At 48.3% G+C, this 26,318-nt stretch overlaps 2 protein-coding genes across 3 annotated transcripts in view; one reads left to right on the forward strand and one right to left on the reverse strand.

The window, feature by feature from the left end:
• Positions 1-9,935, forward strand: part of DHX37 (DEAH-box helicase 37) — a 35,801-nt gene extending 25,866 nt beyond the window's left edge. For both annotated transcript variants that reach the window (XM_078612712.1, XM_078612710.1), the window contains exons 22-27: positions 1,660-1,774; positions 3,156-3,287; positions 4,760-4,854; positions 5,320-5,393; positions 6,635-6,732; positions 7,567-9,935. In XM_078612712.1, the coding sequence (XP_078468838.1) occupies positions 1,660-1,774; positions 3,156-3,287; positions 4,760-4,854; positions 5,320-5,393; positions 6,635-6,732; positions 7,567-7,643 (591 nt within the window). In that variant the 3' untranslated portion in view covers positions 7,644-9,935. The remainder of the gene's footprint in view (positions 1-1,659; positions 1,775-3,155; positions 3,288-4,759; positions 4,855-5,319; positions 5,394-6,634; positions 6,733-7,566) is intronic.
• A 2,325-nt stretch (positions 9,936-12,260) lies between these two features.
• Positions 12,261-23,270, reverse strand: COPE (coat protein complex I subunit epsilon). The gene is made up of 10 exons (XM_078612713.1): positions 22,997-23,270; positions 20,480-20,542; positions 18,688-18,788; positions 17,391-17,543; positions 16,393-16,446; positions 15,830-15,911; positions 15,110-15,265; positions 13,417-13,485; positions 13,207-13,281; positions 12,261-12,518 (listed from the first exon to the last, which is right to left on the reverse strand). The coding sequence occupies exons 1-10, from the start codon at positions 23,102-23,104 to the stop codon at positions 12,471-12,473; spliced, it is 909 nt and encodes a 302-aa protein (XP_078468839.1). The 5' UTR covers positions 23,105-23,270; the 3' UTR covers positions 12,261-12,470.
• Positions 23,271-26,318: the final 3,048 nt, after the last annotated feature.

A 26,318-nucleotide genomic window follows, 5' to 3' on the forward strand; every position in this document is an offset into this window, starting at 1 on the left:
ACACGTACAGGGTACCACACACACTGCACACACTGAACACGTACTGGGTACCACACACACCGCACACACTGAACACGTACCGGGTACCGCACACACTGCACACACTGAACACGTACCGGGTACCACACACACTGCACACACTGAACACGTACTGGGTACCACACACACTGAACACGTACCGGGTACCACACACACTGCACACACTGAACACGTACTGGGTACCACACGCACTGAACACGTACCGGGTACCACACACACTGCACACACTGAACACGTACCGGGTACCACACACACTGCACACACTGAACACGTACAGGGTACCACACACACTGCACACACTGAACACGTACTGGGTACCACACACACCGCACACACTGAACACGTACAGGGTACCACACACACTGCACACACTGAACACGTACTGGGTACCACACGCACTGCACACACTGAACACGTACAGGGTACCACACACACTGCACACACTGAACACGTACAGGGTACCACACACACTGCACACACTGAACACGTACAGGGTACCACACACACCGCACACACTGAACACGTACTGGGTACCACACACACTGCACACACTGAACACGTACAGGGTACCACACACACCGCACACACTGAACACGTACAGGGTACCACACACACTGCACACACTGAACACGTACTGGGTACCGCACGCAGTCTTGCTGTCCCGCTCATTGCTTGTCCGACAATTAGGGCTGCCACGATAGATTTAATTTTTCTTCATCATCATGCGATATGAAGCTTCGCGATCAATAAATCAATACGTTCATTTCTGGAAAGCTCAATTCCCAAAAGTTGGCAGAGCCCCCGTAAAAATATTATCAGAATTAATAACGAATCAGTACGATCTTCTTGGTTCTTTCGGTAAAGTCACGTAGAAGGGAAGTAATAAAATAATAAAAATAAAATATAATAAAATAATTCTCACGACGTTTCGGCCACAACAGCGTCTTTCTGACAGACCTGTTCTTCACCTGAGGACGGCTGCTTGCGTTGTGGCCGAAACGTCGTGAGAATTATTTTATTATGTTTTATTTTTATCATTTTATTACTTCCCTTCTACGTGACTTTACCGAAAGAACCAAGAAGATGAATCCCTGCAGTCACGAAAGCTTTAAATCGAAATTGAATCAGTACGACTTGAATGAAAGCTCATTATTGAAATCTGTGATTTGTAACTTTTCAATTGTATTTAGCGTTGATATAGTCGTAGCCTTGTCCCCTGATATATGTATTTCAAGTAAGAATATATCGCTTCAAAGTTATTCAGCTGCGATTCACTCGGCATAAGCCTTCTAGCCATTGCCACTTTACAATCTACAACGCACACAACGTGAGCAGAGTTTCCTTGTGAGCAGTGCAAATTACTCATTTTGGATTGAACGCAGCAGCAGCAGCAGTAGCAACATCGCCGCCTACTGCGGATACGTGGCAGGGCCCTCGTTGAGGCATTCCTGGGTAAACGATCGTAATAAAAAAACGTAATAACAATCGCGAAGCGAGATATCTCCGTCAGATTTATATCGGCCAAACAAAACGTAAAAACTCGCGGGCGGTGTGCCTCGCACGCTCGTGAGTGTCGTGCCATTTGCCGGCTTCTGTGCGGTTGCGTGTCTCCGGGTGCAGACCGCGTACCTTGAGGACTCGGTTTACATCCACCCGAGCTCGGTGCTCTGCAAGAAACTGCCGGAGTACGTGGTGTACCAGGAGCTGCTGGAGACATCTCACATGTACATGAACGGTACGCTCAAGCAACCGCAAACACAAAGATTCTAGATTTGAAGCTTTCGTGACTGCAAGGAATCATCTTCTTAGGTTTTTTCGGTAAAGTCACGTAGAAAGTAAAATAAAATAAAAACAAAAATCACGACGTTTCGGAGGCAACACAAGTCTCCGTCATCAGGTGGGACCGTCACAGCCAGATTAGCTGTATCAAGTGAGGCAATGATTCAAGATGTAATCCCTTAAAAGCGAGTTGAGGGGGGAGGGAGAGGGAGGGGGGAGCTCATCAGACTATGGTAGCCAATGAAAGGAACGTATCGGGAGGGAGGGGGGGCGAGGCCAAAAGGGTGGGCGATGGACGTGGAAGCGCTTGTGCGCAAGCGGCCAATTACTGCACACGCCAACAAAAACACAAAGATCCCCCCTGTATAGCCTGAACGGACTTTAAGGGCAAGTGCTGTTTGCGAACACCTATGAAGGCCGGCACGGCAAACGAGCGTGCGGGTGGCGATGTTTACACACCGCGCCAGATACTCGTTTGAGGCTGAGACAACCGGAGGTCCAGGCCCGGTTTAGATCGTGACCGATGTTGGCCGTGAGCGTGAATGAAACTCTGGTCGCTCAATTCGTAGTGCAGTGCGCTAAGCACTGCGCCACCGCTCACCACGCACGCGCACAGACACGCGTTCGTGCACGCGCTCATGTGGCCACACCGACCACTGCCTCCTGCTCGACTCCACATTCCAAACGCGCACTCTGTAGATTCTCTGATGCAATTAACTCGGTCCCAGTTGTATGTATGTATGTTTAACTTCTTTCACACCGTACGTTTTTGGATTCGCTGCGTAAACAACGGTACACAAGCATTGTCATGGCGAGGCAGCGGCGGTGCATCCATTAGCGCGCTGCGTGGTTTGCGCAGCGATCCGAGTTTGATTTCCTGCCATGACTGACGTGTGATGAGTGACGTCTGTTCCCATCCTGGCTCCCTCTTCACCAACCCGCACTGAGTATCGTGGTGAAGTATGGACATACAAACAACTTTAGAGGCTCGCTGCTGCATTATCGCTTTCCTGAGAGGACTTCATTTAGTCCTTTAATGTTGTAAATGCTGACGACGAAACTTGCCGTGATGCTCCACGTCACCTCCCTCTCTCCCGCTGCCCCGTGACCTCCCTCTCACTGCCCCCGTGACCTCCCCCTCACTTCCGCTGCCCCTGTGACCTCCCTCTCTCTCCCGCTGCCCCCGTGACCTCCCTCCCGCTGCCCCCGTGACCTCCCCCTCTCTCCCGCTGCCCCCGTGGCCTCCCTCTCACTGCCCCCGTGACCTCCCTCTCACTGCCCCCGTGACCTCCCTCTCTCTCCCGCTGCCCCCGTGACCTCACTGCCGCACTCTGCAGGGGTGACGGCGGTGGAGCTCGAGTGGATCCCGGTGCAGCTGCCTCAGATGTGCAGCTACGGCGAGCCCCTGGCGGAGCCTTCGGCGCGGCTGAGCGAGGGGAGAGTTCGCTGCCACCGCTCCAGCACCCTCGGTGAGAGCGACGCTGCTCTACGTCACCGGCATCGGGGGGGAGTGGGGGGGGAGGGAGGGAGGGGGGGAGGGAGGGAGGGAGGGCAGGGGGGAGGGGGGAGTGAGGGAGGGGGGGAGGGAGGGGGGGAGGGAGGGGTGGGAGAGGGAGCTCAGAGAGACACAGAGTCGGGTCGGGTGGCTCAGAGGTCAGAGGGCTGAGCTGGGGGCGGGGGGGGGGCGGGGGGGGGCGGGGGGGGGGGGCGGGGGGGGGGCGGTGCCCTTTCACAATCCCGCGTGGCCCACTGCGGGCAAAGCGCCCCAAGACGTGCCGGCATAAAGGAGGGCGGCTCTCGCAAAAGCAAATCTCACGTAGATTTATGTAGCACCTGGTTCCAAGGCGCTTTACGTACAATTATACAAGTGTGTGTAAGGTGATGGTGGTTGTGATGAAGAGTGGGGTTTTTATTGAAAGTGGTGGTGGTGTCGTTGTGATGACAAGAGAACAGGTGGGAGTGGTTAAGGAGAGGGGTTGGGGTAGGCCTGGTCATAGCTGAGGGGAGGGGGGCAGAGAGGAGAGATGTTAACTACCTCGCCTGGTATGCAGGAGGTTGTGGGTTCGATTCTTACCCTGACGCCTGCTGTTTGTATGTTTTCCCCGTGGTCACGTGGATTTTTCTTTTCTCCGGGTCTTCCCGTTTTTCCATCCACTTTAATAATCAACATCACGCGTTGAGTATTTCGCTTCTATAAATGTCCACACAACAAGCCACTTCGTTGAGCTATCATTTGTGGCCAGATCACTTTTGAAAAAGAGCTACATAGCTCAGTGGGCCTTACCTGGTAAAATAAAAGGTTGAGTTGAGCATAAAGGTTTAGTTTAACAGGTAGCAGGCTTTCGCGACCAATATTATTCATAATCAACGTTTTTGGGTTTAGATCGCGTTATTTATAAATGTGTCGTAACCCTCCACCACCCGACACGGCCAATCGGTAAAAAAGTGTCACGTTGACAAAAGACAAATAGTTCACTGCTTTAGCCCACCGGTGTGTTGAAGCGTGAAACCACAACATTTACAATTTGAGTACGACGTTTCGCTGGTAATTGCATGGTGAGGCTCTGCTGTGTCTCCTGTTCCTATATAGAGCAGCAGCAGGGTGACGTCATCATTAACTCATTAACTCATCAGGTGCAACGATTTGAGGCGGAGGGGGGGGGGTTATTGTAATTATATACTAGATTAGTAATCAGGCAGTTGTTACGATGCGAATTGTAGATTAGTAATCAGTTGGAATGTGTTTTATTGTAATTATTCTACGTTAGTAATCAGTTAGTGGTGGAGGGTTACGACACATTTATAAATAACGCGATCTAAACCCAAAAACGTTGATTATGCATATAAAGGTTTAGTTGAGTAGCAGCAGGAAGTATCGATTGATTGAATGCATGAGCCATGCGTGTGCTTGTGCTCATTCACACTCTGCTGTGTGCTCTAGCACGGCTGGGATGGGATTTGCCCCCTGTGGAGGTGGACTATCCCGCCGGGTTGATGCGCTACAAACTGTTTGCCCAGTTCCTGCTGGGTGGCCAGGTAAGCACGACCAACACACGTTACGCAGCGATGGACTGAGACCACCTCCGTGTTAACAACAGGGAGCAGTCGTCATCAGACTGCAGTCAACCCCCTCGAAGACACAACTGATTGAGGGCAGGATTCTTCCAGTTTTTGGGGATGTCCGGCAGATTGCAATTAATTAATGAATGCATACTCAGGTGTAATTGTATTAACCTGTTATATCTAACACATTTCATTAGCACTCCGTGAGAAATGATTTTGTATTTTTTTTAATAAGACTTGAAACATCACATCCAAGTGATAATGGTCGTGGTGAAGATCACCAAGACGATGATATGATGGACGATGTTGATGGGAATGGCGATAGTGATGGTGATAATGACGACGGTGATGTTGTTGACGATGGCGATGTTGATGATGGCAATGACAATGGTTGATGGCGACGGTGATGTTGACGACAACGACGATGTGCGTTCACAGGTGGTACCAAAACTGGCCGAGTTCACCCCACTGCTTCTCTCTCCTCCCACCACCATGTGCAAGACCTGGGCCAAGTACGCTGTGGCATGCCTGCACTCTCCACTCGGGCTGCGTGTCAAACTCATTACCACAGCAATACAGTGATCCCTCGTTTATCGCGGTTAATGGGGACCGGAACCCCTCGCGATAGGTGAAAATCCGCGAAGTAGGATTGGCCCCCTAGGAATTTCCGTATGTGTGTGTGTGTGGGTACCAGAATGTTTAAAATATGTATATTTATACTTTATATATATATTTTACTTAAATCTATTTAATTATAAAACCTTAATATTATACATTCACTCTCTCTCATACGATACGTATTATGGTGTTCTACACTCACCAATGACAGTAGTATCTTGAGACTTGACTCCAGTAATGACGACGACGATGACAATGACGATGACAATGACGACGATGACAGACCTGTGCAGTTCGATGAATGTGATGATGAATGATGATGATGATGGTGTTACTGCACAGGTATAATGAGGCCTTTAAATCAGTTAGAAAAATCCGCGATGCACTGAGGCCGCGAAACTTGAACCGCAAAGTGGCGAGGGATTACTGTATTATATTCAAGGCTGGGTGATGCACACCATCATCCTTTCCGGGGTCTATAAAATGAATACAACTCTGCGAGGGACTTGAACACCGGGTTGTCCTATGGCCTGTCCGTTGTTCGCACACCGCGTGCTATTAACAAGGTGACCCGGGTTTTTTTTCCCCATTCGTCGCTGGTAAAAGCAGTGATATGTGGTATCCGAGACGGTTCTGGTTCTCCACTAGGTCTGCTCAGTCTTAAATGGTTACCTGGTGCAGTGTGGATAAATCAGCGATGGGGAGACGGAGGCGGTCGACCACAGTGTCGACCACACCACTCCGTCGCGTGCCGTGCCACTCTTGAGATTCTGGCTGGGAGCCCTTGCCCCCACACAGAGCAATCTGTGTGTGTGGCTAAATGAGCAATGGTGTGTCGTTTACAAACGGTAGTAGGGGGAGCGGTAGTGTAGTGATTAACGCACTGCGCTACGAACGCTCACAATCAACAACAATTTGCACCAGTCCTGGGCCTCCCCTAGATCGACTCAGCCTTAAATAAGTGGTGTATAAATATCAGCATTGGTGAGGACAACGGTGGCCGGGTGCGATGCTGGCCACCCACCCCACCGTGTGCCATCCAGGTGGCCCTCAATAGGCACTCGCTGACAGCTCTTGATCCAACAGTTATTTTAAAAGGCTACACGGGGGATCTCTCTGTCTCTGTGACTCGCAGTTTGCAGCCTCGCACACAGGCCCTGCTGCAGGCGTTGGTGGCAGAGGAGGCCGACTGTCGCGACGTTCTGCTCTCCGTGTGGCAGCGCTCGCCCAAGTGTGAGTCGACGCGTGCCGTGTGGTACCCTGTTCGCGTGCCGTACCCTGTTCGCGTGCCGTACCCTGTTCGCGTGCCGTACCCTGTACGCGTGCCGTGCCCTGTTCGCGTGCCGTACCCTGTTCGCGTGCCGTGCCCTGTTCGCGTGCCGTACCCTGTTCGCGTGCCGTACCCTGTTCGCGTGCCGTACCCTGTACGCGTGCCGTGCCCTGTACGCGTGCCGTGCCCTGTACGCGTGCCGTACCCTGTACGCGTGCCGTACCCTGTACGCGTGCCGTACCCTGTTGTACGCGTGCCGTGCCCTGTACGCGTGCCGTACCCTGTACGCGTGCCGTACCCTGTACGCGTGCCGTACCCTGTACGCGTGCAGTACGCGTGCTGTGCGTGTGGTACGCGTGCCGGCAGTCCGGGCAAGACTCGACACGCCCGTCAATAATACTGCCCTAAATAGAGAACGTGCATAATTAGTCGACGTTTCGAGCAATGGCCCGTCTTGACAGCCGAGAGACGAGACACACACAGAGATTGAGTGAATCATAATTGGAGACTGCACTGTACAGACACCGTGGAGCCACGAAACAAAACATTATAAATCAGCAGAGCACAGTACAGCAAAATAATTTGTTGTTCCGTGCTTCTAACCTCTCGTGTCTACGCTGTCCAACTTAGGCAACCGCGCACTGACCGGCGTGGTGAAGTATGGTCAAATAACCCCGAGGGCTCGCATGGCATGGGAGGGCCTGCACACACGCGTGCGCGTAGACATTACCTTCAGGATTGTGGCTATGATGTGTTGTCTGATTGCGCGCACGCGTGCGTGGCGTTTGTTTGTGCAGTCCTGCAGGCAGAGTACTGTCAGTGGCTTCCCGAGAGCCAGCAGAACAGGCTCGCTCTGTGCTGGCCACCGCTGTGAGAGGGAATCCGCTCCTGCCAAAGCTCAAGCAACACAACGGAGGTGGAGGAAGAGGACATCACCAAACTGACCTGTCCGAGGTCACTGTAAAGCCAGTACATTACCATGCCGTATCATGCCGACCGATGATGATGGTGATTATGGTTTTGGCGGCCCCCACAGCCCAGAGGTCGCAACCGGGTACCCGATACCCGTACCCTACCCGATACCTGGCTACCCGTACCCGGCCGGGTACGGGTAGCCGTTTGCGACCCTGGTACGGCCGGGTACGGGTAGGCCGTGAGTCACTGGTGAGTAACCGTTTGTCACTCATTTCGGGTAGAGTACGGGTAGGGAACGGCTACCCGTACCCGGCCAGGTACGGGTACCCATTTGCGACCCTGGTGCGGCCGGGTACGGGTAAGGAATCAAAACCCGTTTGCGACCTCTGCCACAGCCTAGCTGTAGCCTCCTTGCAGTCCAAGCGTTTGTGGCTTCGACATGCTGATGAGTAAGGCTATGATTTTATTCCGGAGGTCACGGAAGTCGTGAATTTTAATTAGGTCCCTAAAATGTTGGGAATGGCTGCAGAAACGCGTGAGACACGTCTTTCACTTCCTAAAAGACAGTCCTCTATGCGCTGAAATTACAGCGCACGACGGACGCTCATTGTAACAGTTTTCAACGAAAAAACAATTCTCTTTTAATTAAAAATAAATTAAGTGTTTTTTTTTCATATATAGATTTCATTATTCTTATCGCACGTGCGTCTTGCCGAGGCCAGACGGCCGCTCCGTCGGCGGCGAGTCCGGGGCAGGGGCCACTCGTGGACGACGCGCGACGACCGTGACCACCGGGCGGCTTGTGGTCACGTGCCCCCCCCACCCCCCACAGGCCGCACGCGTTCCTGGCGGTAGGGAAACCCGCAGAGCAGGGGCCCGTTTTGTAGACGAACAAGGCCCGGACTTGGCTGCAGGCGCCAGCTGTTGCATTATTCGGCCGGTTTGGCGATGTCGGCATTGGGGACGTTTCCAAGTTTAGAGAATGCGCGCGTCCGTGTGCCGCGACAGACGCCATTGGCGTGGGTGGGTGGCGAACCGTGACCTGCGTAGAGGTCTCACAGAGGCAGCGCGAGCACGGAGCCCCGTGGTAGGCCGTTGGCTTGCTGTCCCCCCCGACGTGCACCCTGAACCGTGCGTCTGTGAAGCCGCAGTTCATTGGTGTCGGCTGCCCGCTTTGGTAAGACTCGGGGCGTTTCGACCAGACGGCCACCGTGTTAGGCCGTGTCGTAGGCCGGCAGCAGTCGGCAGTCCGGTCTACAAGTACCGCTGCTGTCCGCAGGTGTTTCTGGAAGCTGTTCTCGATTAACGTTGTCAGTGCCAGGATGTGGTCGCAGGTGCTCGTCGGTAAATCCGGCCTGCTTGGCATGGAAATGCTCTCCACTTGTGGGGGATATGCGCTGGACTATTTATACTTTAGGTGGTACACCGCTGCACCTTATTCCATCACATTTCCATAAATTGTTTTTCTCACACCTCAAGCCATGATTCGCGTGACCAAATGTTTGCCTTACTGATGAGCCCGAATGAGCATGAAATGTACCCATACATTCTGCAAGGCCAGTCAGTGGAAAGATTCGGTGACAATTACAGCATCAATTTTACTTGTATACGGTATTTTTTAAAATGTTTAATCCGAGTAATTCGATAAGCTGTGTACTGAGATGACAAGATATTTGAAAGGGTACAGGGGCCAGCCCTGTAATGGCTTGCTCACGCTGTTGGGCATCCATGAGAGGGAGCTCTAGAGGATTCTTTTGGGCTCTTCCACGCTGCCCTAACACCTTGAGAGATGCAGCAGTGCCCACACTTTACCCCCATCAGACGTGATCTGCCGATTCACTGGTGCACGCGTTTGTACTTCTCCGAGGATAGAGGCGGGCGGAGGGGGAATTTAGAAACTCGCCAAATGTTTCAACTGCTGCGCTGGTATGTGAACACTGCCCATGTGCGGTGACTACGGACGATTGCTATCGCTGTCCTTCAGCAAGTCCATGCCTGTGGATATGCTGATAGGGACAACACAGAACTTATTTTATTTTTTAATATATACATCTGGTTTGATTGTAAATGCAATCTCTTTTTATGGGACGAGTGAGAGTTTGTATGGGCCTGGTAAGACACCGGTAATTAATAGTTGAGTGAACCTTAATGTAGATTTGTGTATGGTCAAGCAATGTCTAATTTAATGTCGATGGTTTAGTTCCACCAGTTCTAGACAAAGTAAAAACAATAAAAGTTTACGTATCTCTTTTTAAGGTTTGACATTTCTTGATTTATCTTAATTTGTAATTTTCATCACCATAAACTGATCATTGCTATCATCCTCATCCGTCATGTATCATAATATCACATTCTTCATCATTGTTTTTTAATAAGCACGAATCTGTCCCCCCCAAACCAAGGTTGCCACCTGTCCAGCTTTGGCATCTTTGTTTGGGTGGCAGGGACCAACTTGTACTGAGATTCCATGGCATCGTGTTTAACTTTATTATAAAAAGGCTACTGCACAGTTTTGATAGACGGAGGCTTAAATTTCGATGTAAAGCTTTCGTGACTGCAGGGATTCATCTTCTTGGTTCTTTCGGTAAAGTCACGTAGAAGGGAAATAATAAAATAATAAAAATTAAACATAATAAAATAATTCTCACGACGTTTCGGCCACATCGCAAGCAGCCGTCCTCAGGTGAAGAACAGGTCTGTCGGGGAGACAGCGTCTGAATGGGCAACCACCAGGCTTGGCAGCGTATATTTAAGCTGGGTTGGAGGGGGGGGAAGGGGTGCCTTGACAGACCTGTTCTTCACCTGAGGACGGCTGCTTGCGTTGTGGCTGAAACGTCGTGAGAATGAGTGTATTTTTATTATTTAATTATTTCCCTTCTATGTGACTTTACCGAAAGAACCAAGACAGAGGCTTACCGAGGAATATGTCTGTGGAAAAGGTGGCAATAAATACTCAACTCCGTATCATCGCCCAACATGGGCGGCACCTGTACCCATGAAGAAATCTGCACGATGCATACAACCACCCTGCCTCCACAGCACACACCTTGAGGACATACTGCATTAGAACGGCGATCCTCTCTATTCCAGGGCTTGGGCAACCAAAATAACAAGAGCATTTCTTTTCGAATTCACACTGCATGTGAATACGAAACGGTAGTCGTTAATGACGTCAAGAAGCAGCGCTTAAGAGCCGCAGGTTGCTGAGCCCTGCGCTATGCTGACACTACGAGCCACAGCATATTGGCACCAGCTGCACCAACAAGGGGAAACGGCTGCAGCAGCTGGTAGAGGTTTCCTGCAGGACCACTTGCCGCCAGGGTGGCTACTGCCCCGCTATTGCTGGGCACCTGGGTCCAGGTGTGTCTCTTCCGTGACATGCAGGGAGGGGGGGGGGAGTGCTGTGGTGAGAGTGCTCGACTCCCACATTGGAAGGTTAAAAAATTAACCCGTAAAAACAAAGTTTTTCACTATAAATCCTTTATATGCGTGGCATCGGTTTTATTTTATTATTCATTTGTTTTTCTTGAGTAAGAGTTTCATTTTTATCACATTGGTATTTGAAACAGGCGGCTAGAGTCCTCTCGACCTCTGGCTTGAGATGGCTGCCACCTATGGGTCAGATGATTGCCTGCCACCATTAAGCAATTGGTAATTAAATATAATTATTTTTTTCCTAAAAAGTGTAAAATTTTGGAAAAAAATTTTCACGAAAATAAATTGTCACGCACAACGAGTCTGTGTGCAAAATGTCAGCTCGATTGGATCACGGAAAGTGGGTTAAAAAACGACCGAAAGATTTGCAGGGTCGTAAGCGCGCAAGCAAGCAAGCAAGTGAACTTAATATAAAGGATTAAAAAATTGTGGCTTCGATGTCAACTGTAAATCAGCCCGGGTAATTTTTGTCATAAATTGTTTTTTTTTTAAATCAGAAATGTATTAAGTGAACATTACTTGGACACGCATGTTTTAAGAGCGATTTATTTTACCGAGATATACCTTGATTTGTTTCGTGTCCTTTTCAGGAATATTGCATGCATTCGGATGTTGGTCAATTCCAATAACCTTCGTCACGTGGTCAGACACTGAACTCCCCAGACAACCCCCGTGCATACAAAGTGGGCAACAATCTCCATCCCCATGCATCCAATCAACACCTGCCAAGCAAGCTTGGTGGTCACCCATTCGAGTACTAACTGGGCTGTTGAGATCTGAGGCACATTCAGGGCGATTTAGTCAAGTTATTTAGTTTTCAGTCCACTTGCGTACACAAGTTTGTGTGTAAAGATCTATTGTATTGAATCTTGACTAATCTGCATGTGGCTAAGTTCGCCCACTGGCTGAAGAGTACAGAACCGTTTTCTTCGAGTACAATTGCCACCGTGTGTGCATCACCTTCCATCTGTTGCCGTACCCAAGGAATATCCACGTTTGTGGTTTTGTGTTTTGTTTCAGCGAGCAGCCGATTGGGTCGGACTGAGCATTCTCTCCGGTTTACAAACCACAATTTAAATTCAAGACGTCCAAATCGACTCGCGCCTCGATGAGAAATAACGAACTCAACGTAAAGCAGGGGTGGATGGCCGGTATAAACATTTTATTTAACTATGCACAGGAACATTGGCCCGCCGCCACACCCACCGAGCGTGACGTCACCTTGTACGATTTGACGCGCAACCTGCAGAGTGGTAACTGCTTTTTTGTAATATTTTATGCACACGTCAAATCCGCCACGGTTCCTCGTGAAGCTGATGACGCCACCTGCAGTGGACTGCGGCAGTCCTCCTCATGCGCTCGGCGCGTACTGCTTCACCAGACGGTCAAATTCGTTCTCCTGTCGACAACAAAAGACGAAGCCGCATAAGTGAGAGAATACCCAAACAACAAATACCTCTTGGTGCTGCCATGCTGTCATGGCTCGCACACTGGCGACTTGTAACCCAGACAGAGGTCACCGATTCGATCTGCCCGTCTAAATCAACGGGAAAATTAAACCCCCACGCCTCTGTCCACTGGGCAGCACTGAATAGGTCCACCGCGGTTAGTCGTTTGGCGTGTCGTGGGGTGAAGCGTGGGGAACTCGTACCTCTGCCAAGATGCCCTGCCAGCATGAGAAAGGAGGCCAAACGGAGGGACTGGAGAGCTTCGTCTGAAGCAGTCCCTTCTGCCAGCAGTGGCGTGATGGAGTAATTGCAGAGCTGCTGCAGCTTTATCTGTTACGTACCAAGGCTGTAACGCCCCCGTGTTTTTCAGCCCAAGTTTAATGCTTTGTTAATGAAGTTAAAAAAACTTTTAAGGTGACTTGCGCGTACTGCCATAGCGCTCCAGTGATGCCGTGGCAACGCGATCGCGGTTAGCTTTCAGGGACAATTTCACGACAGCGGCATCGTTAAGAGCACGCATTCATGTCGGGCAGCCCAGAACACATGGCATAGGTAGGCATCTATAACAGCAGAGGTTTTTATTTTATTCAATACTTGAATTGCTTGCCCAAACGGCAATCATTGCTCAGTTTCACTAACCTTAGCTAAATATTCCTTGACGAAGGGATGTCCTTTGTGTGCATCTTTCAGCTGGGAAAGATAACGGTTTGCCACCTGGGACCAAATAAAAAAACACATTTAATCCACTCGGCACAAAACAAAGAGATGATGTCATTGAGAATGGGGTGTAATGATTGTGGCTGACGATGAGAACGGAATGTTGCGGAGGGTGAGGCAATGCCAAGGTACCTCTGGAGCCTTGCCCAGGTGCTGAGTCAGCACAGTCAGGTTGAGGAGGGTCTCAGGGTTGCTGCTGTCCTGTTGAAAAAAAACAATACAATTTGTCTTATTGGTTCTTTCGGTAAAGTCACGTAGAAGGGAAATAATAAAAATAAAACATAATAAAATAATTCTCACGACGTTTCGGCCACAACACAAGCAGCCGTCCTCAGGTGAAGAACAGGTTTGTTGGAAAGACAGCGTCTGAATGGGCACCACCAGGCTTGGCAGCGTATGATTAAGCTGGGTTGGAGGGGGGGAAGGGGCGCCTTGACAGACCTGTTCTTCACCTGAGGATGGCTGCTTGCGTTGTGGCCGAAACGTGAGAATTATTTTATTATGGTTTATTTTTATTATTTTATTATTTCCCTTCTACGTGACTTTACCGAAAGAACCAAGAAGACACATTGTATAACAATGTTATGTTTTATATTTAATGTTATGTTTTATTTTTATTATTTTTATTATTTCCCTTCTACGTGACTTTACCGAAAGAACCAAGAAGATGAATCCCTGCAGTCACGAAAGCTTTAAATCGAAATACAATTTGTTTCCGTCAACGGTTGAGTGTAAAAAAAACAATAAAAACAGATGGCATATCGTAGATCTCCGCCCCCATTCTCGGTTAAGCAAACAATGTTTCTATAGACCCAATACAATGTTTTGAATTATCCATGTTTGTTTGTGTTTATCGGGCCCACCCTGTACTATTGAGTCAACTGAACTATTGATCGCAATTCCCACGAGGGTTTCCACCTTTGTGTATAAGAACATCTCACAATACTGGAAGAGGTGCTACATTTACGTCAATGCGTTGTCTTGGGTCGTCTGTTATTATGCAACTGAAAAAGTATGGAGACCCTTAAATGTCCCCGGAAGAGGACGTGGAGATTGCCCCGGACTGCTACCTTAAAATAAAATATTTAAAATACTTTTTTTAAACACGCTTTAATGAAATGTACTGTCCGAGCTGCCCCTCCCCTCCTTCCACATCCCCCGCCCCTCGGCGTGGCTCCCCGAGGCTTTCCGTGACACAAGGGACCACGTGGTGATTTACAGGCAACGTGAGTTGAGCGTGGGCAATTAGAGCCGTTAAAAAGATTGTTTAAAAATATGTTTTATTTTCAATGATAGAATATAGTATTGTCATCAGTATGACATACCTATACCAAGTTTGCAGTCGATACGACATTGGGAATACGGTTTAAATTGAGTTACAATTTTTTTGGATACAACACATACAGTAAGTTAAATAAACGCGTGTAAAACGTTTTAAAATAGAGGTTTTTGATTTTTTTATGATAGAATATCGTGTTGTCATCAGTATGACATAGCTATACGAAGTTTGCAGTCGATAGCTCATTGGGAAGTGTGTCAAAATTGAGTTACAAGATTTCTTTTTTGAGGATACAACAGACGAAGTGAGTTAAATAAAAGCGTGTAAAAAGGGGACATTCTTGAAAAATGGGGAGAGGTGGCAAACCCAAATTTCCACTCGCATTTTCACTTGGCACACACATAGCCCGGGTTGTGCCGCGTGTATACCATCTGTGCACCGTGTGGTTAGCACCTAACGTTCTGACCCGCCCCCTACTAGACATCTGTGAACAATTTTTAGAGCTCATCGGATTCCTCCAGTATAACTAAATGTTCTGACTCCGACCTTCTCCAGTGCCTCCTGCAGCGTGCCCTCCGCATCTTGCCACTTGCCCTGCGCCATCATGGCGGAGGCCTGCCCGCACAGCAGCAGTGGGGTAGAGCTGTACTTGTCGGCGAGCTCCTGGAAAATGTAGTACGCGTCCTGCAGTTTCTCCCCTCCCTGCCACACAAAACAAAGATCCTTCGTATCGTCTCTAACAGCTGTTAGCGAGCATCTCGTAAGGCCCGGTGCTGTACACTAGTGGGTAGTATGGGCAGCACTGCGCCTGGCTGCCTTTGTCTCCCTGGTGCTGATGTTTACACACCGCATGAGGTACTCATTAAAGGCTCAGTTGGCCTCGGGAAGGCCCAAGACCGGTTCAGATATCCGTCACTGATGTTGGCGGGAATCAAACTCGGATCGCCGGGTTCCTAGCGCAGTGCGCTGACCAATGCACTATCGCTAGTTGCCACACACGCCGCATCAACGCTCGTGATGGGGGTTGAGAGATGAGGGCAACGGATGGTGAGCCACTGCCAGGTCTGATAGCTGTGTGTGGTGTAGGTGGGTGTGGTGATGGTGGTGGCTTGCCATGGCCAGGTCTGTGTGGTGGAGGTGGTTGTGGTGATGGTGGTGGCTTGCCATGGCCAGGTCTGTGTGGTGGAGGTGGTTGTGGTAATGGCGGTGGCTTGCTATGGTCAGGTCTGTGTGGTGGAGGTGATTGTGGTGATGGTGGTGGCTTGCCATGGCCAGATGCACCCAGGCCTGCGCCAGCTGGGTAAGAGTGGTGTCCTCATCCATCTCCTGCATCTTCTTCAGCTCCTTCCTACGCGCACGCACACATTGGAGCGAGCACACACACACACACGTTAGCATACGCATTTACACGCTCATACATCAGAAGAACGTTGTGGGCATCAGAGAGCAGCGCAACAAAAACTTGTTATAAAGTAGTATGCTAGTACATCTATGCTCCCCACCTTCAACCCACACTGTCCAGCGTAGTGAAGTATGGTCAAGTAATCTTCATGACCCACGTGGCATGCAGCAGTGGATTACAAAGGAGTTGTACATGACCAGAACTGAATGACAGTCAAAATGTAATTATGTTTAACATTGTGTGTGTATATATATATAAATTAAAGTAATATATCAATATAACAGTTTTAAAGTAACTGAAAATGCATGAGGATCATAACAGCACAATTATATATTTATATTTTATTGTGCGTGTGCAATTTATTTTTGTAACGACAACCGAGACGTTAAACAAAAACGTGTACAAATGTTAAGCGAAAAGGCGTTACCTTGCCAGGTCCACTCTGTCGAGCATGAGGTACACCTGGGTCATCATTGCCATGCTACGGAGATAAACAGTTTGTCTTTCAGTAACAGCACAATCCCTGGCAAGCACAGTCAACACATTCTTCAAAAGCATTATTATGTGTTACTTTGCCCGTTCGTTAATGACGTGTTTGCGTTATTACGTGCAGTATTTTAACAAGTAATCTTATTCAGGTTCGTAAGCAGGCTGCCCATGTGGCTGAAGGTCAGGAGATGGCTTGTTGACGCAAGGACAGGTGGCACAGAGGCATGATGACGATGATTCTGTGTCGGGGCACAAAGCCGTCACCGCTGGGATTCTGCGTTCGAATCCGGGCAACTCCCTATGGTGAAACTGGGCTCTCAGGTGACGCGAGTTGGTGGTCTAGGATCAGAAAAGTCATGCACATGCATTATTTAATGGAAAGCATTAAATAATGCGTATTCATGAGTAGCTGTTAGGGCAAAATGTTTTGCGTGTTTACCAAGTCCTTTGTGCTCTAAACTTGTCTTTAAGTTTTACGCATCACTTTTCATTAACGTTGAATTATCTTCACAAGCATTATCATGCTCCCCCATACAAAGACCCACAGTATAACCTTAACAGGCTGTTGGGGCAAGTGCTGTTAGTTAGCTAGCACCTATGAAGGCCGACAGCACACGATGGGGTGAGTGGTCAGCACCACACCTGGCTGCCTTTGTATCCCAAGTGGCAATGTTTACACACCACACCAGGTACTCATTTGAGGCCGAGTCGACCTAGGGGAGGCCCAGGACCGATTTAGATAATCGTCACCGGTCTTGGCCATGAGTGGGAATCGAAATCAGATTGCTGGGTTCGTAGCGCAGCGCGCCAACTGCTACACTACTGCCCCCCCATACAAACACGGACCTCACGCATTATTACTTCCAGCCTCGGTTGGAAAGCGTTAATACAACTTCACTAAAAAGTGACATCTAATCATCTCGATCGCATCCCCACCACTCAAGCTTGTCGGACTGGTGCAGGGTGCGCAACGCGGCGTCCGTGTTTCCCTCGTGGACGTAGACGGAAGCCGCCATGAGCAGGAAGTTGGCGTTGCTCACGTCCACGCTGCCCGCCATCTTGCGCTCCAGCTCGCTCAGGACCGCATCCCTGCGCGGCGCGGTCGAGTTAGGCAGACGCAAAACCCCGGGGCAATCTCCACGAGTGACAATGAAGGAAAGCATCCGGAAGAGGTAACCCCAAATTTCGATTTAAAGCTTTCGTGACTTCAGGGATTCATCTTCTTGGTTCTTTCGGTAAAGTCACGTAGAAGGGAAGTAATAAAATAATAAAAATAAAACATAATAAAATAATTCTCACGACGTTTCGGCTACAACGCAAGCAGTACCTGAAGACGGCTGTCAATCCTTAATTCGCAAAAAAAAAAATTGCACTTATTGGCTTAACTGCGGCGCAACATCAGTAGAGCGGTGCAGCAAAATCTATCGTATGATACAATACTCCAACCCCCACGCCTCTGTCCAGCCGGCAGTACTGAATAGTCGATTGGTAGGTCGCGTGTCGTGGCGATGTATCATCCCCCCTAGCTGCATGACGTGGGGAGGCTATTCTCCAACAGCAGACTGTACGAGTACCCTTGAAACAGTGATTTTGCTGTGACGGTTCCACCTGAAGACGGAAGCTTGTGTTGCCTCCGAAACGTCGTGATTTAAAACCAAAGAGTATGAGTACCAAGTGTCCAAGTAACACAATGGCATTGTCTGCACTGCCTTCTCCTGCACTGTAGTCATCCATCCAAGCACTGTCCAGGCTCGTCACTGCTCGGCTTCTCAGATTATGGGTGATCTGGCTATCGTAAACGAAATTGATAATCCTATCAAAATTATTTACGACAAAAACACTGCACACATAAATAACGATATGTAGAAATCGATATTGATAAAGCATGAACCTATCGGTCTTAAATTTTAACTTAAAACTTTTGTGACTGCAGGAATTCATATTCTTTGGTTCTTTCGGTAAAGTCACGTAGATAGAAAATAAAGAATAAAAAAAGAAAATAACTTTTTTACTGATTGGCCGTGTCGGGTGGTGGAGGGTTACGACACAATTATAAATAATGCGATCTAAACCCAAAAACGCTGATTATGAATAATATTGGTCGCGAAAGCCTACGTGTTAAACTTCTATCTACCTATCGGTCTTAATCAATCCTGTGCTACGGTGTACGACGCGTTGCTGCCAAGCGACCAGCACCCAGTGAGACCGGAGCCGTCGGCACCGCCGCCCCCACCTCTTGTCGTCGTGGGCCAGGTAGCTGGCGTACATGCGCACCGCCTGCAGCTCCGGCGGGGAGCTGCCCGAGATCTCGTCCATCACCACGCCGTACTTGCGCTGCGAGCGCAAACCGCACACAAGCGCAAGCACCTTTCACATCAACCGCGTCGAGGTGGCGATGCACGTCTGTTTGTAAATATATTCCAAGAGTCTTGTCTCTCTTGTGTGGAAGTAGGCGTAGGAAAAAACAACACTTAATTTAAATTCAATATCGTATGAACAGCATTTGACTCATTTCCACACAGTAGTGGGCATTGTTGGCAATTATATATCAGTGGTAAACTACTATTTAATTGCTCATTCAGTAGAATTTGTATTTATTTAAAGTCTAAATACAACCACATCTCAAGACAATGTTACAGGAACTGTGGGTACATATATTTTACACAAAGACGCGAGTCGGTTATAAGACGAGAAAAATTAACCCGTAAAAACAAAGTTTTTCACTATAAATCCTTTATATGCGTGGTGGCTAGAGTCCTATCGTCCTCTGGCTTGAGATGGCTGCCACCTATGGGTCAGATGATTGCCTGCCACCATTAAGCAAATGGTAATTAAATATAATTTTTTTTTTCCTAAAAAGTGTAAAGTTATGGAAAAAAATTTTCACGAAAATAAATTGTCACGCACAACGAGTCTGTGTGCAAAATGTCAGCTCGATTGGATCGCGGGAAGTGGGTTAAAAAACGACCGAAAGATTTGCACGGTCACTATGGGAACCTCATTTGCCAGTAAAAATATGATAATTGGTTCTTTACCCTTCTATCTGGCAACAAAACTGACACCTTTTTACAAGGAGTCATGTTTGCATAGACCGCAATACCTGCAGTCATAATACAAACAAAAGAACATAACTCTGATAATGTGCACTGTCCTTGAAGTTGATTGGTCCACACCCGAGACAGCTTTCCTTAGAGCCTAGTCTCATATGGGTTGGACCAGATGACGCCTTTTGGCGTCATCTGGTCCAACCCATATGAGACTAGGCTCTAAGGAAAGCTGTCTCGGGTGTGGACCAATCAACTTCAAGGACAGTGCACATTATCAGAGTTATGTTCTTTTGTTTGTATTATGACTGCAGGTATTGCGGTCTATGCAAACATGACTCCTTGTAAAAAGGTGTCAGTTTTGTTGCCAGATAGAAGGGTAAAGAACCAATTATCATTTGCACGGTCGTAAGCGCGCAAGCATGCAAGCAAGTGAACTTAATATAAAGGATTTAAAAAGAAAGGAATGATCCTAGACTTGAACAGGGGCAGGAAATTGACAGTGCAGATAACTGGGCAAGGGGATTCCAGACTATGGGAACAGCAGAAGAGAATATCAATCCTCATCATTAGACCTCCTTTGCCAGTACCAAAATATAATAATAGGGTTTTTCCCCTTTTTTCTGGCAATAAAACTGAACATTTTTACAAGGATTCATGTCTGCATTAACCACAATACTTTCAGTCAAAATGCAAAAAAAACACACTTTGATAATATATGCATTGTCCTTGAAACTGATTGGTCCACACCAAGGGACGGCTTTCTTTTGAGCCTCGACCCAATGCATATATTATCAGTGTGTTTTATTTTGCATTTCGACTGCAAGTGTTGTGGTTAACGCAGACATGAATCCTCGTAAAAAAGGTTTCAGTTTTGTTGCCAGAAAAAAAAGGGGAAAAACCCTATTACTATAATATCAATCCTATTTAGATTTCAAATCGTCGCAATGCCAAAAAGAGTAATTTCAGTATTCCTCGTACCTGTGCGATGTAGGCTCGGTACAAGAAGACATCTCTCTCCACGGTCTTCTCCTGGCCAGATGGCTGAAAAGCACAGACAGAAGGATCCAGTCCAAGAGTCAGCTTCGTGTGAGCAGTCCGTCTCTGCTCAGCCTCTCTACTGAGCATGTTGAGCAAGCAGCACTTCCAGCCAGCTACTGTCAATATCGCAGGTCGATAACCAATGTCGGTCGTCTCCATCATCGCTCGGGAGTTGTCCATCCCCCGCACCTCCGATTAGCACGGTTGGCTACGTACAGTGCGAAATAAGTTCAACATGCATGCAGAGCACAGACGTCACTCGCAGGGATTAGTAGCCTAACAGCTTAGTGGCTCGTGGTAGGGTGGTGCTTTGATAACATGTGCCGCATAGCCGAAAGGACGTGGGTTCGATTCCTGACTCGGCACCTTCCTGGAGGAGTTTGCTCCCCCCTCGGCTCCCCCCTCCCCTCGGCAAGGGTTTCTTCTGGGTTTTAATGGTTTCTTCCCATAGCTCAAATAAAAAACAACAACGTAAAATAGCGTTGGCCAAACATCCCAAGACTGAATGATGACCTGCAATTCTAGATTTGACATATGATGACCTGCAAATTAATCGATTGGGATTTCACACCGCAACATCGCCCCCCAACGGCGAAAACTTGGCAGAGACCTCCTAAGAGTCTCGTGATTCAGTGAGACTTTCCTGGGTAAATTATTAAGCACATCAGAGTATTTTACTTGCATATCAGGGTTCATCAATATGCATCACAGCTCGGTAATCTATATCAGGGCTCAGTAGATTGAGTCATTGTGGTCTGACAGCCCAATGGTTTTTAGCAGTTAATAGAGCTCAAAAGACTAACACATTCAGTATATATTAGTAATATATAAGAGCACAGAAGTCTACATAGGTCAGTCATTTTCTAACATCTCAGCGATGTCAATCCCAGTAGTATGTAGCACAGGTATATAACAGATCAGTAAGTTAGGGGGCGTCCATAAATGACGTCACGCACCTGGGGGAGGGGGGGTCAGACATTTGTGACGCCGTGTAACGAGGGGGGGGGGGGTCAAAAATCGTCAAAAATCGCGTGACGTCATTTATGTACGGCCCCTTAATGATTTACCTGGAGTGTCGGGGCTAAGTACGTATAGCCAAGTCGTCTATCCAGTAACCATGTAACATCATTCTATATTACAGCACAGGTCAGTCGTGTGTATATTTTATATCAGAGTAGTTAATATCATAGAAGATCTGTAGTCTGCTGGATACGTACGGTGCGAACGAAATTCAACATTACGATTACGACGATACCGTTCATGATTCGTCTGTGTTGGCACGCAGTAGCATTCCCATAGATCAGTGCTGGGACTCTAGATCGCAGGTGAGTGGCCTACAGTCTGTACCTTAATTCTAGATTTTAAGCCTTCGTGACTGCAAGTATTCACTCTTAGGTTTTTCCGGTAAAGTCACGTAGGTAAAAAAATATAATAAAAATAATAATAAATGGGAAAAAAATCAATTAGTTAATCGATTTTATTTCATTTTTTTTTACTACGTGACTTTACCGAAAAAACCTAAGAGTGTAAGTCTGTACCTTGACACATCATTCTTAGGATGGTTCAGTCGCCTTATCTCAATCATCAGCCACGATCAATACATTCACTGCCGGGTGAAGGCCTCACCCAGCCATCGTCATCTCTCACGATCGAGCCATGCAACAATCCACAGATCACCTGCACGCAAGCCGATTCCATCGCTCCATCTCCCCGGTGGACATCATCTCGGACGCATTCTAATCGTTGGCTGCCACTCAAACAAAGTCACACACCTGTCAAACCCTTATCAGTGCCCTATCTTATTACAGGCCAATTCAGACCTTAGTGGTCACCCCGTGCACCTTATAAATCTCAACATTCATCATATACACTACACTATACACTACTATACACTACACTACACACTACACTATACACTACACTATACACTACACTATACACTACACTATACAATACACTCCACTACTACATACCTGTCAACCCCTTATCAGTGCCAACCTTATTACAGACCAATTCAGACCGTAGTGATCACCCCGTGCCCTTTATAAATCTCAACGTTCACCCTACAAAGCCCCATCACAAGGGAGAAACACAAAGACAAAATAGACGCAAATATGTGCCCCTATTGAAACGTCTGTACGTCGTATGGACTTGAAAACTCAACAAGAATCCGTGTCAAAGCGTGTGGGTCGACAGCCGTGCAGTCAATCGCCTTGCCCAAAGTCCAACATCCTTCTGCGCTAAGCTCCCCACGCCCAAAACCAAGACGCGAATCTCCACCGCCACCCGTGGAAACTCCACATTCTTGGGTCGGGGCCACGGCGGGTAGGCCTCATCCCGCTGACGTGGATGCGAACCCCCCGGGGTAACACCGCGTCCCGAGCGAGGCGGGCGAGGAGGAGGAGGGGGGGGGGCCGAGGGAGATTCTATGGCCACCGAGGGAGTTGTCCACCACACCTTGATCTTCTGCGCCTCGGTGATGCACTGCTGGTAGGAGCCGATGTAGTAGGCGTTCTTCACGTCGAACAGCGCGTCCACCTCCGACTGCTGCTGCTGAGTCGCCATGACCGCGGCCCCGGAAGCTGAATTACCGGAAGATGAGTTACAACACGCCCCCGGAAGCTGAGTTACACCGTGGCCCCGGAAGCTGAGTTACACTGTGGCCCCGGAAGCTGAGTTACACCGTGGCCCCGGAAGCTGAGTTACACCGTGGCCCCGGAAGCTGAGTTACACTGTGGCCCCGGAAGCTGAGTTACACCACGCCCCCGGAGGTTGAGTGAACACCACGCCCCGTAAGCTGAGTAACACCACGGCCCTGGAAGCTGAGTAACACCACGGCCCCGGAAGCTGAATTACACCACGGCCCCGGAAGCTGAATTACACCACGGCCCCGGAAGCTGAGTTACCGGAAGCTGAGTTACACTGTGGCCCCGGAAGCTGAGTTACACCACGGCCCTGGAATGTGAGGAATGTGATGCACGATTCAGTCGCAATTAGGCCTCGGCATGGTAAGGTAAAAGGTCAAAACAACGAGCCTACCTTTACCCTACAATTTACCTTAACACAATACAATCACTCTACCCTTACCTTTTACCCTTTAGCAGGCAAGGTAAAAGGTAAAAAGCAACGAGCCTACCTTTACCCTACCTTTTACCTTAACACAATACAATCACTCTACCCTACCTTTTATTTTACCCTTTAGCAGGTAAGGTAAAAAGCAACGAGCCTACCTTTACCCTACCTTTTACCCTTACCCCATACAAATTACCATATTACAGGGTAATTCCTGGGGTACTACTACACATGATAAAGGTTTATAACGGTAAATGCTAGGTAGAGTGCATTACTCATATAGAATACTCTCGATGATTCCAATTTTACACGCTTTCTTAGAACTCACTCTGTTTGTTGTATCTTCAAATCTTGTAACTCAATTTTAACCCACTTCCCAATGTGGTATCGACTGCAAAACTTGGTATTCTTATGTCATACTGATGACAATTTCAGATTCCAAAGAACACAGGATGAGATGTTACTATCCTTTGTGCAAGCACTTCCAAGAGTTCATGAACAGTGAGCCTGGTGAAATTTGGGGAGCGCATCATCAGTAGTGAACCTTTGGTTCCTAGGGTGTTTCGGCCTTTCACACTATACACCCTCCCCAAAGGCGGCCAGCGACAGGGTGATCAATCCTACGCTTGCGTCCCATTCCCAATTAGTCATAGGAGTTGCCTTGTTGTTGATAGCCAACATCCCATGGGACTATGCATGGCAGAGGTGTCCTCCGCCCTGAGTCAAGCATTGTTGACTGCATACCTCCTGGCCCTCTCACTTTGGGGCCCAGCTGGGGTCTTTCCTCTTCATCCAGAGCCACTGACTGCTGCCTTCTGCCGCCTCTGATACAGCTCTGATTGCCGAACGCTGGCTCTGGCCCTTAATTCCCAGGTCTCTAAGCAGTCTGGTTGTAGATGTTGCCACAAAACCTCTGCAGCCCACCTCCACTGGTCGGACTTCTGTGTTCCAGCCATGATGCCGTGCTTCGGCAGCTAGATCGGCATAGCGCAGATGTTTTCGCTCATAAGCCTCATCTACTGAGTCCTCCCAGGGTGCTGTGAGCTCAATGATGAAGACCTTCTTGAGCAAACGGGACCAGAGCATCATGTCAGGTCTTAGGGTGGTGGTTGCGATCTCCGGAGGAAACACAAGTTGCCGGCCAATGTCAGCTAGCATTTTCCAGTCGCGGGCTAAGCGCAGCTGGTCTCGCTCTATTGGTGTAGAGCCGCTCTTCGGTGGTTTAGCCCCTTCGCGGACAAAGGTCGTCCGTAAGGGGTGTGATGCTGCTGGGGGTGGTAGGGAGTTGGTGGCAGCTCGCTTGTCCTCCAGGGCGGACGCAAGGTTTTTAAGGACTGGTTGTGACGCCAAGTGTAGCGTCCTTGGGTGAGGCTTGTTTTACACCCTGTGAGAATGTGCCTGAGGTTGGCTGGCATGGAATAAAAATAAAAAATATATTTTTAAACATTCTTTTTTACATGTTATGTTTCGGCTTGGGTCTAATTGTCTACGGTCAACTCACGTTGGCTGTAATTGGCCACGGTGCCCTTACGTTATGATGGCAAGCTTCGGGGCCACTTCCTGGAGTCGTGGAGTTCTGCCATTACTAGTACATTTCATAAAAGCGTGTTTAAAAAAAAGTATTTTAAAATATTACTTATTAAATGGAAGCCACGGACTGCGCCACGGAGCTTTTAGCGGTAAACAAGGTACCGTGTTTACCGGGTAATACTTCGCGCTACCTTTACTCTACCAGGTAATTCTTCCGAGCTACCTTTACCCTAGCCTTTACCTTGGCATGTCGACACCTTTACCTTTTTACCCGGTAAAAAGGGTAAATTACCTTACCTTGCCGAGGCCTAGTGGCAATGCCGGTCCCAATGGAGGCCCCCGACCTACAGATCGTGTCAAGTCTCACGGATTGCTCACGGGTGTTTCACAGTGTTCAGAGTCTCTCACAGCCCTGCAATGGATCATCACGTTGTCGTTGTTGTTGTTTACTTGTTGGATATCTGCTCTGATGTGCATCTCAAATCATCTCCATTAGAAAGGTTGCATGGAGCTCCCAGCTGCGAATCTCCAGGTCCCCCCCTTCTCGATGAAGATGTTTATCGACCCGAGGTGATGATGGGCCGGCTGGGTCAACCGGCACACCTCCGAGTAGCACAGTCAACTATGTACGGTGCGAAATAAGTTCTACATGAGGCTTGGATAGGTGCAGGAGATGGAGATTTCTGCCAGATTTTGAGTCGTCATTTTTGTATTACTTTAGTATAAATACATGTATATTTTGATTCATATGTAGTTTTTTTCTGACTTTATGTGAACGAAAAGACACAAATTGCCCGTTTTCTCTTTGAAAATAGGTACATTTCAAAATATCACTGTCCTGGTCACAAAAGCAAAGTTTGTGGGGAATAATAGCCATTTTCTGTACTTTTGAGGCATAAGCAATTAGGAAATAACACTTACTACCCAGGGACAAATTTTTGTTGTTGTTACACTGTTATTGGTCGCATAAGCCAAGGTTTGCAGGGAAATGGTCACTCGCACCAGCGGGGGTTCTGAGTAGAGGGAAGGTTAGTCTTCGGGGACCTGTTGAGGAGGATGGAGCATGGAGACCGATCAGAAGACGAGGATTCGTAGTAATTTGGGAAGGAGGTTACTTCCCAGTGTGTGCGTTGTGTCTCAAGTGACGGGGCCCTGCGTTGTCTCGGCTTCGTTAGCT

This window comes from Lampetra planeri, chromosome 39 (assembly GCF_965212315.1).
Source record: "Lampetra planeri chromosome 39, kcLamPlan1.2.h2, whole genome shotgun sequence".
Taxonomy (NCBI): Eukaryota; Metazoa; Chordata; class Hyperoartia; order Petromyzontiformes; family Petromyzontidae; genus Lampetra; species Lampetra planeri.

Coding starts and splice junctions, on each gene's coding strand:
- COPE (XM_078612713.1), bottom strand. CDS start 23,104: ATGGCGACTCAGCAGCAGCAGTCGGAGGTGGACGCGCTGTTCGACGTG. Junction 13,486..15,109: donor TGCAGGAGGCACTGGAGAAG/GTCGGAGTCAGA, acceptor TTTTTTCAACAG/GACAGCAGCAACCCTGAGAC. Junction 13,282..13,416: donor ACCTGGGCAAGGCTCCAGAG/GTACCTTGGCAT, acceptor ATTTGGTCCCAG/GTGGCAAACCGTTATCTTTC.